General features: G+C 34.9%; 1 protein-coding gene across 9 annotated transcripts in view; it reads right to left on the reverse strand.

Moving 5' to 3' along the window:
• Positions 1–14,898, reverse strand: part of TCF12 (transcription factor 12) — a 383,835-nt gene that overhangs the window by 198,279 nt on the left and 170,658 nt on the right. For all 9 annotated transcript variants that reach the window (XM_041743077.1, XM_041743075.1, XM_041743079.1 and 6 more), the window contains one exon: positions 6,710–6,812. In XM_041743077.1, coding sequence (XP_041599011.1) covers positions 6,710–6,812 — 103 coding nt within the window. The remainder of the gene's footprint in view (positions 1–6,709; positions 6,813–14,898) is intronic.

The following is a 14,898-nucleotide window of genomic DNA, read 5'->3' on the forward strand; positions in this document are numbered from 1 at the left end:
GTTGGTTAGTCATTTGTTAAATATCCCATTATACAGAGCAAACACAAAAGAAATCCATCAAAAATTGAGTATCACACAAGAGATGCAAAGTCCTTAAAAATGATGTGAAAGAATCATTTAATTAAACACAAATTCCAGTGACACATTGGAACCTAAACTAAGAGTCAGTTAATAACTAAAGAGAAAATCACGAAGGTTCAAATGTAAAAGACATTTTTGTATTACCAAACAATTTTCTAAGGAAAAAAATATACCAAAAAACTCAGTAATTAATTCACTTTTTGTTCACTTAAAAACTAGGGGATTATATAAATTACTGTTTTGTTTTTCATAATATTAGTTTTAATTTTCAAAATAACACCCTAATCAAACATTTTTTCCTCTATCTTCTGAAATCTCAGCATCTAAGTAATTCTAAGTAATTCTTCTAAGTAATCCATTCCAGGATTAATTACGCTTAGATAAAAGAGACCTGAGTCTATACAGGAGTACCCCTGTATAGTGAGGCATTAGTACTAGTTTGGCCTTTTCCAGACTGGGTAGGAAAAAATAAAACGAAACACATCAGCTAATCTCTGGCTCAAAGGAACAGTGTCAGAAAGAATGGCTATCATGTCATTTTAACTATGGAAAAGAGGCTGCTTTTCAGGTTATGAAGGCAAAGTAGGGACATGGAAAGAGACAATGCTGCCAGGAACGGAGTATTATTAAAAAAAAGAAACACATAACTGCACTGAAAGAAAACATTCCAGACCACTAAGGAGTAAGGTATTCTGTAATCTGGGAGCCTTTGGAAGGGACAGTTTACAACAATTTGGAAAGACTGGAATACGGGAACTGGAAGTAGAGAGGAAGAGACAGTAGTGATTCTGAACCCCCTCTCCTTTCCCACTTCTCAAATTTCCTCCTGGCCCACTTTGCCTCTCCCAATTTATCCCATTCTTTCAACAAACACTTTTAAGGGGAAAGAAGGAGATCTGATGACATTGTTTGAACCCCTGGATCTGCTATGTCTAAAATCAATCTACTTCTGGCTGTTCTGTAATATGTGACTCAATACCGTTTTTTATCGAACACAGTTAAGTTCATTTCTGTCTTTGTTAGAGGAGTCCTGACCAATACACTGGATTTTGCTACTCTACAATACAACTTTTCCTGATCACTTCTGGTTGTGTATCTTAATCTCTTCTGAATTTCTGTAAGAACGTCTTTGTATCACTCATATTCTACCATGTGTAATAATACTGAAATTACTTCCTCTACAACACTGAAACAGAAAGTCTGTAAAGACAGACTGAATTTTACTTTTATATTCTGCCATACAGATATTTTCATACATTAATGGGCAGAAAAAAGGCATGAATGGATACGTGAAGGAGAAGGAGGAAGGTATTCAACGATTCAGAATGGTTAATGAAGTCTAAGCAGTAGCATGAGGAAGAAAAAGTTACAAGAGTTATAATGCGGGAAAAGGAGCAAATGGACAAATGGTTGCATAAAGGGGTAAAAATGGAAAAGAAGCAGTGTAGTAGAAAGGGGTCAGGAGCTAAATTAGAATCAGGAGGGCTGGGTCCATGTTTCCTAATTATCTACTCATTTCATTTTTCTTGGCTTTGGTTTCTTCAATGGTAACTAGTTCTCTTTCACTCAAGTTACTCTTAGTGCCAATATTTTGTGTTTGTAAGCAGCCAAAGATCAGAGAATGAAGATCAATGATATATAACCCATATCCTTTCTTGAGATGGGAGTCTAATAAAACACTGTGGAGGGAAAAAAAAACAACCACTAGAGAACATATGAAGGCCTCATCTTATGAAATACTGTCAAACCAGATACTAAGCTACACTGTTTCCCCTAAGCACAATTATAATCATTTTCATTATCTCATCTAGTGAAGGAATTTCATATACATCAAAGTTAGAAATCTTTTGAGGGTAGAGTTCTATTGTGCTTTGATATCCTGAAAATGGTAATTCTACATTTTCTTTGTAACTCTAAGAGAATTCTGGATTAATCAGAAATTATACTGCAGGCAGAGTCAAGTAAACAGAAGAGTTTTCTTTGAAACTGGTTGCTTGAGAGAGCCAATATATAGGAGCAAATATAGCAAAATATATATACACTAATAAATAAAGTGTACTCAGATTTAAATTTCCAGGCAAGCCCACAAAAACATATTTAATCCATAATGAAATGAAAATAAAACACAGTAGCTGTTATAGAGGGGGGGCTTAAACTCTGAGGTAAAGAAGGGTAGTAGATCTGACCAGATTCCAATATCAAAGGAAAGGCAGTTTGTTTGTAATTCAAATGCTTTTTAAAAAAAGATTTAGTAATATACTTGAATAACTGAACCCAATCTGTAATACTAGCTAAGATGTCTCAAATAAATTATAAAAATATATACAGCAATATCATTAACACTGTTGCTATTTTATATTTCAGGGACCTTTGATGTATTATCTTTTATTTTTCCCTTAAAAACAACCAGAAGTGGGCAGCCCCCGTGGTTCAGCGGTTTAGCGCCGCCTTCAGCCTGGGGTGTGATCCTGCACACCTGGATCGAGTCCCACATCAGGCTCCCTATATGGAGCCTGCTTCTTCCTCTGCCTCTCTCTCTCTCTTTCTCTCTCTCTCTCTCTCTGTGTCTCTCATGAATAAATAAAATCTTAAAAAAAAAAAAAAACAACCAGAAGCATTTCCCAGTGCATACTCCATGGAAAAGTAGTTCCTCAAAGGCTAATGATTCTATTTACAAAAAAGGCTTCTATGTGTCATCTGAATCTCAGATGTGATGAGCTGAACAAAGTTTTTTTTTCTTTTTTTTTTGAGCTGAACAAAGTTAAACAAGCTTTTCCTCCCCTTTTTCCCAGAGCTTTTAGTATCCCAAAGTACAATCTGAGTATGTAAAATCTGAGTATGTAAGAAGGGGCACATGATATACAATACGTTCCAAAGTTATGTTGCTATGGAACCATTTTTCATGGTGGTTTCTCAAGACCAGGATCTCCATAATCAGATTTAAGGAGCTAGTAAATAGAAACCTGGGAGCATTATATAGAAAGAACAAATATCTTAAATGCCTAATGGAAAGACTATTTGGGAGTCAGAGGAGACATGGATTCTACATTCAATTTTGCCATTTATTGGCTCCGTGACCTCAGGACAGAACACTTAATTTTCCTGTGCCTTAGTTTTATCGTTCGCAAAATAGCAATTATAATTCTAGTTGCAGTCTTTTTCTGGGCCGGATAAAAGATATTAGATACACGATATTATAGAATTATAAAATTCTAGACCTGCAGAAGACCTCTGAGACTACCCAGTAGTATTCTATCAAAAAAGTAATTTTAAGGATCTAGAATAAAGCCCCACATCTCCTGTTAGCCCTGCATTTTTTCCTATACCATGACATGTTGTTTTCATTCTTTAAAGGATAAAACATCTCTAGAGGCAGGAATGGGTCTCAGAAAGGAATACAAGTGAAGGTATATTTCATCCTAAAATTCCCATTGACAACATACACACATTAGCCTAAAATCAGTAAAGCTCTGATAAACATGGAGAGGCAGAAAGATTAAAGGAGTTCATGCCACAATCACTTGGGAACTGAAGGCAGGAAATGCTATGAAAAAATTCATTTTTATACCCCATTAATAAACTGGTCCGACCATTACCAAAAATGTATCTAGTCAACAACAGGTAAAGGAAAGCAAATCTTACTGAAATTAATGAGAGAATCAAGGGTAGAGGAATGGACTAAAGCTGGAAGAGACTAGAAATAGGTAAGACTATTTGGTGGTGCTACTGCAATTCATTGCTATTGTCAAAGCTTTTCAGCTTTCCTATAATACAGAACTGTTTGCTGCTAATTACTTAGAGATGTACCAAAAGGATGTATTTATTTCACTTGAAACATAAGAAAAGCCCTTTTTTTCCATACTGACAAATCAATGGGATAATTCTGGAATTCATTAAAAAGAAACACTAACTGATTCAACAATAATAGCTTTACTTCCTGCATAAAACACTTCAAATATCTAAATGAATATAGAAATGCATGTTTCTATGGCAAATTGTTCATTATTGAATCATTATCAAGCCTTGTTAGACAAAATTTCTCATTTTTGCAATGTGCAAAACCATTAAAGTGTTTGAGAGCTCCATCATGAAAGACAGTGGCACTTTATAATCCACTATTTCTTCAGGCAAATGTGCTTATGGTTGAACATAATACGAAAAATAACAACATTCCCCAGTATATGATTCTACCCCCCCTTAATGGTATTTTTATACGTTGACAGCAATGATGAAATATGTTACGGCTTTCCTATTAGCTTTAACTGTTTCTGAGCATTCATCATTCACAGCATTACTCTGAAGTGTTACCTGTTAGGATGATTAGGTATCTACATAGTTCCAAATGCTTCTAATAGTGCTGCACACATTTCAGTCATGCTTTAACAACATAGGTTTTTAGCCTGAAATTCCCTTAAATTATCAAATGGGTAGAAAAGTCATCTATTCACTGTAACTCTACCAAGTGCTGTAAACCTACATATTTGGAAATCTAACAGTTCATTTACTTCAGCTCACATCAAGTGGGATTGCCTGTTGCTGCATGGAACTGCTCTACAATTTAGGAGATATTCATTTCCAAAAGCAAGCTACTGTCACATAGATTGCTTAGACTAAACTGTTAGATACTTCGTTTGATCATTTTTATTGAAAATAAAAGGGAAAAAGTGTAGTAGATTAGGTATTGCCAATGACCAGTGAAATCCTTTTGGACATGCCTGCCTGATCTTTTCAGGGTTATTTTCCCCTTCTTTATAAAGTAAATTAACATTTTTAAGATTAGACACTTAAAACTTACAACGAAAATGTATAGTTGCAACTGATTAATTGTACATTGTAGTTCAGATGAACGCAGATTATTTTCCACTTATACTACAAAGAGATCAATCTGTTTATAAATTTCAGTTTTTATATTTCAAGGCTTATTTTAGATGCTGATTTTTAACACAGGGTATGTATGATAGTAAAAGTATTCTAATAATTATCTGTAAACTGAAGAAACCAAGCTCATAATTACTCCAACTAAGAAAATGTTACCTCAAACTGAATTACAGAAATATTTTTAGTCAAAAGATGCTCAGAGCAAGTAACTGACATGCATAATATAAAAAAGGACAATTTCTGATTTTTTTACTTCTAAGAAGTACAGCCTCAATTAAGAAAGCTTTGTTCAATCTGAAATTACAGGAACAGTGACTAGAGCTTACTCTACCATATTTACAATTAAATGTTACTTGGGGAAAACATATACCACAGAAAGAAATTATTTGGAGTGCCACATCTGTTTCACTTTGATAGTAAGTTCAATAGAAAATTTAAAAGATAAATTAAGAAAGTTTTCCCTGGCTAGATGCAAGGATAATTATTTTGTTCTCAATTTAATTCTCATTTTTACCTAGAATGATATAATTTTCATTTGCATTTATGTTAAAACAAATTGTCATTTTAAAAACAAGTTTTAATGCTCATTAGGTTCTTTACTCTTGTGTCATACTCAATGATTCTGACTTTAAACTGGTAACTGCTTTAGGCAAAATCCACGCAAGAATATCAGACTGTCTCCTCAACACTTTATAAAGGATAAGGGAATTAAACAAAGACTGTGCAAAGCAAAACCATTTATAAAGAAATTGCAGACCACCAGGATTTTGGATTTGGGTAATCCACTTAGATTAGCATGGCTGTGTCTTAAAAGGACAATTCCAAGATCACAATATAGGTCATGTCCTTAAGAAATAGAGTAAGTAATGAAATCAATGTCAATTACACAAAGTTCCATATTTACATGACACCACTGACAACAAGTTAAACAGATTAAACAAAGCTTTCTAATGTGCTCAGGCTCAGCACATGTAAGAAGGAAAAATAATGTTATAAACAGATTCTTTTTTATTAGGTTCTGCAAAAAAGGTAAAATTATTGCTTTAACAACAACAAAAGAGTGGCATTCAAGCTAGATTAAAAAAAAAAAAAAAGCTTGGGCTTATCACTTCAGATTGAACAGCGATAAACCTTCACATGAGAAAGAAGGGAGGGAGAGAGTGGTAAATGTTTTTGCAGGGAGTAGGCGGGAATAAAAGAAAAGCTACCTTAAAAATTTTGCCAAAATATAACAATCAGGCTTAGGTAGTAGGTAATAGCCTTCAAAGTACAACTTACTATTGCAGAACACAAATTCAAAATCCCCAATACGAACCCAAGTGCTTAAGACAAATGCTGCCAACCTCTAAATGTACTATTAAGTTTTAATCAAATAGTGCTGAAAGAAATATTGTCCAAAATAAGTAAAATCTGCTTAAAAATCACTGCTTTGTCATATTTTTAACTGCCACATATATATTCAACTGTTAAGACAAATAGCAAATTACAAACCTCTCAAAATGCTTCTCTGCTCAGAAAGCAAAAAACATAGAGACATTGCCAAATTTTAATATACTTCTGCTTTCTTTTTTGATACCAATGATATTCTGAATCCTCCTTAAACTGAGCTGGACAAGGAAAGCCTGGATGCCCACAGAAACATAGGAACTTTCTTCTAGATACTTATGTGTATTTCTTGGACAAAGGGATAAAAACTGTCCCTGACCAAAGAGGCTTTGTGAAGACTACTTGCAGAGAATTACCAACTTACCCATCAGATTTGAGTTCATGAAAGGTGTTGGGGACAAGCCTTCATGGGCCCCTAATCGACTGTCGTTCAAGTGATCACTGTAATGAGGGCTGTCTGTAAAACCCTAGGGGGGGGGGAAAAAAGACCAGAGTATTAAAGAGATTATTTGGCAGTCTTGCTAATTGAGCATAATGACACTCATCTAATATACAGCCTTACAAATGGTCATTCCAAACCAAGTTCCTTGTTCATTACTTTAAAAACTAAACAGAAGTGCTCCTTTTATTTCTTTTAAGGCTTTAAAGTAGTCTCTTAATGATCTTAAAGAAAATTAGCCCTATGAACTCTTTACATCGAAAAGTAAAGTTCTATAGATCATTTTTTTTTTAAAGGATAAACTAAGAAAATATACTTTTAAGTTGTACTAAATTAGGAAAATGTTTATCTCTACCCTCCTTTCTCTGTCTCCAAACCCTACCAATTAAGAGTTAGGTAATTACAAGTTTTATTTAAAATACTAAAAATAATCCACAACCAATATAATAGAAATGAATCTTTTCCTAAGAGGCAAACAAATATTTAACAAAAAAGATCTCTTTATATTCCCTTTAATACTAGTATAATAAGACAGACTCCTAGAGAAACTTAACCATGTAAAATAAGGAAAACATTTATTAAAAATAGCGGATTAAAATTGAGTCTTAAAATGAAATTGCACACACCACGAAAACAATAAAGCTAATGTTATTATTTCACAGCTGTTACCAAATTTCTCTTTATAACTTAAAGCATGTTTTTAAAAAAAAAGGAGGAAAAAAAGATATTGAAGTTAACAAATAAATGTTACAAAAGCCCTGTGGATTAAAAACTGCTCTGGTTCTCACTTTTACACATACTAAGTACAGAATCATACTGTTTTTGAACAAGGCTTTGAATCCTGGATAATTAAACCTCAGGTGATACCTACTCTTCTGTGAACTTAAAATGATTTCAGTAAAGATGAGAAAAACTTCCTAGAGGCCCAAAGAGGAAAGCAAAGTGCCTTGGCTCACAGAAACCAGAAATCACCCAGGATCCCATGAGACCATAAAATCATCAATCACTGAACATTTATTATTACCCAGACTGCAGGCTACCATTTGAGAAGACATTAATGGGGCTGGAACAGGCCTCACTACCTTCGCAGGCATGCTGTCAGCTCAACCACAGGGCTAAGAACTGGGGGCTAACTAACTGTCAAATCACTACAATTGCTTACGGATGCATGTCACAACTCCTTCCGCTCTTCTGTTTTAACACTAATCTTCTGGGAGTGCTAACTCCCAAACGAATCTTTGTTTCATTTTTATCTACTTTAGAATTACTGATACACTTGTGATAGACACTCAAGAAGAATTCTGGTGACATTTACAACTTGGTTATGACCACAAGGGTGTCCTCTGGTAACCACAACCAAAGTCTCATGGGTGACAAGCCACATGCAGCAGAAGCTATACACAGAACAGAATGGCTCCTAGCTAAGGTCACTCTTTGGAGTATACTTTTTGTTATTTAAAACTTAACACTCTTGAAGTGCTAAGTGACCTAGGACTATCTCACAGACATCTGGGTATTTCTCTCTACCACTTCTTCCTACTGTCACTTTTAAGTATGTAAAAGTCCAAACAAAGCATTAAAATCTCTAAAACACTCACTGAAACACAGCTTAACATCATTACACAATGATATTACTGTAGGAAAATGCCAACAGGAATGTTTTGTAGGTGAGACACATTGTCCACACTTCATTTAAATGCAAAAGAATAATAAAAGATTAATTTTGTATGCTCTCAGAACCTCCTCATTCTTTAAGCATCAAAAAGGGACTTTTTTCTTTCCTGACCATAAAAATAACAACATTCAAGTTTTCTTTTTAACTATCTCCTAAAGCAGTATACATATAGATCTAAATTTTAGGGTATCAACAAATGATTATACACACATAGTATATTAACTTCATAGATTACATGTAATACAGCTTAACAAAGCATATTTATCTCTAAACCTCCATTAACATGTGCTCAAAGAACACAGAAATTATTTTACCATCAATCATACAATAATAATAAGTACTGTCCCTTATCCATGTACATCCACATACTGCAGGACATAGTACAGAATTTACTATAAGATTATTTCCCAGTCTACTCAGAAATCTGGGATTGTCATACTGCACTACAGAGAAGTAGTCTCTGTAAACTATTTTTCATCACGTACAAGAAAGATTTGAATATGGGTCACTGATTCCTATCTATTTATTCATAAATTGTATACATATATGATAAACCAACATGTAAAATTTCAGTAAGGCCTAATTTTGCTCTTGGAAGACTAAAAATTTAATAGAAATGTGAATATTTTTCCCTACTCAAATGTTCATGCATACAACTTTCTTGAAAAGTTATAGCCCAAGAGGCAAAAAAGAGATACTTCCTCATCCATAGATGCAAACTGATGAGAGAACAGAACAAAGAAAAAAGTCTTATAAATGACTGCCATGGTTTTGGATCTAATATACACCAAGAACTCACTTGAAAGACAAACCAATTACTGTTTTGAGATTATTCTTGTCACTGCTTCCACCAGAATACAACTTTTAGTGAACCATGATGAAAAGTTACAAAGTAATTTACAAACATTTAAATAGGATCACTATAGGTCACACTTTTTTTTTTTTTAAGATTTTATTTATTTATTTATTCATTCGTGAGAGACACACAGAAAGAGAGAACGGCAGAGACACAGGCAGAGGGAGAAGCAGGCCCCATGCAGGGAGCCCGAAGTGGGACTTGATCCCAAGTCCCCAGGATCACACCCTGGGCTGCAGGTGGCACTAAACCGCTGTGCCACCGGGGCTGCCCAGGTCACATGTTTAAGATCAGTTCTAGAAAGTACACAGTTCTCTGTCAGCATGTTAATGCGTCCACTAGCTGGGTGATACCTAGAACAATGCTATTTTGCAAACATCAATATTCATATCAACTGACCAGAGATCATGTTACAATACAGATTAAGAAGCATAGGGTTGAGAGTGGGGCCTGAGATTCTGCGTTTCTAACATAAAGGTGATGTGATGCTACTGGTTCACAGACCACTCTTCCAGTAAGCAAGAACCAAGATAATCTGAAAAGAAAAAAAAATCTCCTTCACATATAGAGAGGAAAAATTCAAAGCTAGGAAAGTGATAGCCAAGTACTATCACTCTTTCAAAGTAGGACCACATTAAAACACTAGAAGTTTCCAGGTAAGAATAATTAGAGGGAAATCCCAGTTAAGCAAAAAAAAAAAAAAAAAAAAAAAAATATATATATATATATATATATATATATATATAAAGCAATTAGAGTAACAAAATGTTTTTATGTAATGTAGATATATATTCCTTCATACAGTTTTAAGTAGACAACATATCAAATAGCGCTTTAATGAAAGAAGTTGAGTTGACCTGGGGTTTAAGAAGACTCCCTGAGTACCACATAGAGTTAGGCAATAAGGATGGACGCTCACAGATAGAAATGACAAAAGAGAATGCCATAACATAATACAGTATGGGGCCGAAAGAATGATAGTAGGGAAGATAGCGAAATCACGCAGTGGCCATCCAGAATATTAAAGAGTAGAGAAAATAAGGGGAAGTGACTGGCCTGAGGGAGGAGTTAGACTAAAAAGAAAAGAACAAAAATAAAGCAAGCAATCGTTAAGATTGAGCCCAAGGAGATCAGTCCATGGTATTGATAAATGAATGCTATATTCAATTTTGGAATGAAAAGAAAATAAACCAGTAAGATCATCAAATACAGAATGATCATGGTGCATATTTTAAATTGATAGAGCACTACCTATGCTAATTAAAATGGTCAAACCTGACCTTCTGTGGCTCCTAATTCTGATCTTGAATTCTATAAAATGGATTTACTATGAAAATTACCATTAATAAAACTGAGACTTCTATACATAAGATAATGAACACTACATTATGAAGGATGGTACAATATTACTAGAATCATCTATCATATAGCTTTTTAGACAAATAGTATGCTAACAATCAAAAAATATTTTCAAATGTATCCTAAAAAATTACTGTTCTTGGGACACCTGGGTGGATCAGCAGTTGAGCATCTGCCTTCGGCTCAGGGTGTGATCCCAGGGTCCTGGGATCCAGTCCCGCATCAGGCTTACTTCAAGGAGCCTGCTTCTCCCTCTATGACTCTGCTGCTCTGTCTCTCATGATAAATAAATAGTCTTTTAAATAAATTACTGTTCTTGTCTTATGATAAAAATGGATGGGCACCTGGGTGGCTCAGTTGGTTAAGCATCCAACTCTTGGTTTCAGATCAGGTCATGATCTCATGGTCATGGGAGTGAGTCCTGCGTCTGGCTCCACACACAGCAGGAAGTCTGCTGGAAATGCTCTCTCCCCTCTCTCCCTCTGAGCCCCATCCTGAGCATGCTCTCTCTCTCTCACATGATAATCTTAAAAAAAAATTGGAATGCACTCAAAATATCAATAACTGACAAAATAGGTTGATACAGATTACAAAACCTCTTCAACTTCATACTTTAAAAAACCTCTAAATTACAATTTGATTTTCAAATCCTAAACACCCTCAATTGAATGCATAAAACTTTGCAAAACCTTTATATTATGAAATGTGTTTGATAAAAATGCATTTAGAATTCAGAAATGTTAATCTCTGCTCTAATGTGACAACAGACCTGAAATAATTAATCAAAGCTGCTACCATTTTTAAACTAATTTAAACTGCATGTAAGTCAAATATTTTCTTCTACCATAAATAACAAAGCAAAAGCATTATTTTGTAAATTAATACTCTATTCTGGTTTGTCTCCTCAAAAATATAACTTTCACCCAACCAATAAACAAAGTATAATCACCAGAGTACCTTCCCACCCAGGTTGAGAACAGATGCAAGGTGTTTCTAACCTATAATGCTATTTCTTTGTATGAAAACCAGTCTCTAATTGTAGTTTAAAATATTCTTTCCAAAAAAAACAAAACACATATTTTTTCCAATTCTTTTCAATAGTTAAAAAGGGTGGGGCAGGAAAAGTCTATTTCAATGAAGATTTACTTTTTCATAAAAGCTTCCCCTCTTTCCTGGACCCTAATAAGACCAAATTGGGTGAATTCACTCTAGGCTCCCACAACAGCAAGAATTTCCATTATATCACTGCTCACACTTATTGAAATTACCTATTTAATTATCCATTTAAATTATACCATAATTATCTGTTATAATTGCACGGTACCATGTAGTGGATAAATGTGGAATTTTTGGAGCCAGATCGGCAGATGTGAATTCTATCTTTCCATCCACACATAGTAGCTGTGTGACTTGGGGCAAAGTAATCTTTCTTGTCTCAGTTTCATTATCTATAAAATTGGGAGTAATAATAAATACTATCTTCACCTCACAAGTTGTTGTAAGGATTAAACGAGTTAATACAATGTAGCAAGTGGAAAAGTGCTTGGCAAACAGTAAGCACACAATAAAAGCTGGTCATTATTTTTATCATCTCACTTAGAAATCATGTCAAACAAATTTTAAGAAGACAGAGGCTATATCTGCTTTTTCACAATTACATCCTCAGAACAATAGCTGGCACATACACAGCAACTGCTCAATAAATAACAGATGGGAGATTTCAGCTGCTAAATCTTTATAATGCTGCAGGGGTTTAGATATTATAAAGGTTCAATCAGGTTTTCTATAGAACACCCAATAAGTAGCAGAAAGAAGGCTGATAAAGTACTAGCTTATTTAACTGGGTTGAGCGAGAAATCACAGACTTTTGGTATTCAAGGAGCCACAAGATTTCACACCAGGTATTGAAAGCCGCTAGCTTCTGCATGGTCAAAGTCAGTAGAATCAGCCATAAGCCTTTGGACAGGGCAGCCCAGGTGGCTCAGCAGTTTAGTGCCCAGGGCATGATCCTGGAGACCGGGCTCCCTGCTTCTCCCTCTACCTGTGTCTTTGCCTCTCTCTCTCTGTCTCTCTCAAGAATAAATAAATAAAATCTTTAAAAAAAGAAAAAAAAGCTTTGGACAAACCTGGATACAAATGGGTGGTCACTCTCAAAGAGAAGTGAAGAGGAAATAAAAATAAGTAGAAATAACAAATGAAATTTAAAAGAAAAAAAAGTGACTTACTGTATTTCTTTATTTACCCCTATGATAAATTACCAAAATAAATGTCTGGATAAAGAATGTTATACCTTTGAAAAGCAAATCCTTGAATGTGACTGCCTCTCAGTTAAAATACATACATGAAAAAGACAAGTGAGTGGACTTGACCACAGTAGTCTGTTATCTGAAAACAGGGACTGTATCTATATCATGTCACTCTATCATTAGTGACAAGTGCATTAATGGGAACATAGTATGTAACTAATAAAATTTATTAGTTTAATGAATAAATGAAAAATGAATGCTTAATCAGGCTTACATATGAAAAAGCCACTTAAAATTCAATGTTAAGGTTCTGTTATTCTTTAACAGGTCAGATGCTAATATATAACAAATTTTCTTGACAGAGAAGTTGGTTTTGTCTTCCTAAAGGGAAGAATGTTTTATTTCTCTTTACAACTCCAAAAGAGACCAGCACTGAATTTTGTGTGTATTAAATGTTTAAGGTTTTTTTTTTTTTTTTTTCTATTTGTTTATGAGAGAGGAGAGAGTGTGAGGGCAATGGGCAGAAGGAGAGGGAGAGAGAGAATCCTGAGCAGGCCCCATGTACAGCACAGAACTGATGTGGGGCTTGAGTGCACTACCCTGAAATCATAAAATGAGCTGAAATCAAGAGTTGGATGGTTAACCAACTGAGCCACCCAGATGCCCCATGTGTTTATGTTTTTCTTGAAGATGAATAACCTCTCCAGGTAACTTTTTTAAGATTATATTTATTTATTCACGAGAGACACAGAGGGAGAAGCAGAGACACAGAAAGAGGGAGAAGCAGGCTCCTCGCATGGAGCCAGATGTGGGATTTGATCCTTGCACCAGATCACACCTGGAGCCGAAGGCAGATGCTCAACTGCTGAGCCACCCAGGTGTTCCTCCGGGTAACTTTTTAAAGTTTTTTTTTCAGTATTCTCTACTCCCAAAGTGGGGCTCGAACTCATGACCCTGAGATCAAGAGTCTCATGCTCTTCCTGCTGAGCCAGCAAGGCGCCCTAATAAAAAGGTAGCTTTTTATTTATGAAGGCTAAGAAGTGATTTCATACAATTACTATAACCCTGGACTGAACTGTAAGGGTGAATTGTCACGGGTGGGAGAAGAGTGAAAAATCAAAATATTTTAGAGGTGAAAAGGATTCTTCAAAAATATGATGGATACATGAAACACTGCTTAGTACAAGGACATAAATTACTTTTGAATGTGAGATCCCAGAGGATCACCTAAAAAAAGTTGACACAGGTTCAGTTCTAAGTGGAGCCCATTCACGTTCATAAATTTATCCAAGTGATTGCTTACTGCCATCTTTTTAGAAGCAGTGTTGATGCCCTCTTGTTCTGGCCTATAGCTTTGTTCTGTTTGAAAGTTTATAAGCAGTAAGGTTTCTACATTTCATCTGTTCAAAGTTCATTCTCTATGTGGAAAAAACCAAAATATCTCTAGCATCACAGGAAAAATTACATTAAAATGGGAAAAGCAAAAAAAATCTATCACTGAATCTAGATGTTATACAGGGTTTCAGAGTCCTAATAGACCATATAATCCACATTCATTTTATCTACCATATGGATGAATAAACACCAGTGAAGCTGGATGTCTTGCTAAAGACTGTGAAGTGAGGGACTGGAAGCACTGGGGTTAGTAAGAATGCCATATACTCATAATCAATTCACAGGATTCTAAAACTAACACTATGAGGCCAAGATTCTCATTTTACATATTAAAAAATTAAAGCTTAGAGAACTCAAGATAACAAAACAAGTGGACTCAAACTCTGAATCAACTTCTAATAAGAAGCTTCCCTCTATTCTGTAGCAGTATTATATGTTATACAAAATAAGTCTTGCTCCTAAAGTTCTTGTTAAATTCCTTGATATTAAGTTCAATAAACATGAGCACATCTCTTTTTGGTGCTTTTAAGAGACTTAATTATGGCAAAAAATTTTCCATATTGTACGTCTTCCATCTTCTAGG

Source organism: Vulpes lagopus, chromosome 2 (genome assembly GCF_018345385.1).
Source record: "Vulpes lagopus strain Blue_001 chromosome 2, ASM1834538v1, whole genome shotgun sequence".
In the NCBI taxonomy this organism is placed as follows: domain Eukaryota; kingdom Metazoa; phylum Chordata; class Mammalia; order Carnivora; family Canidae; genus Vulpes; species Vulpes lagopus.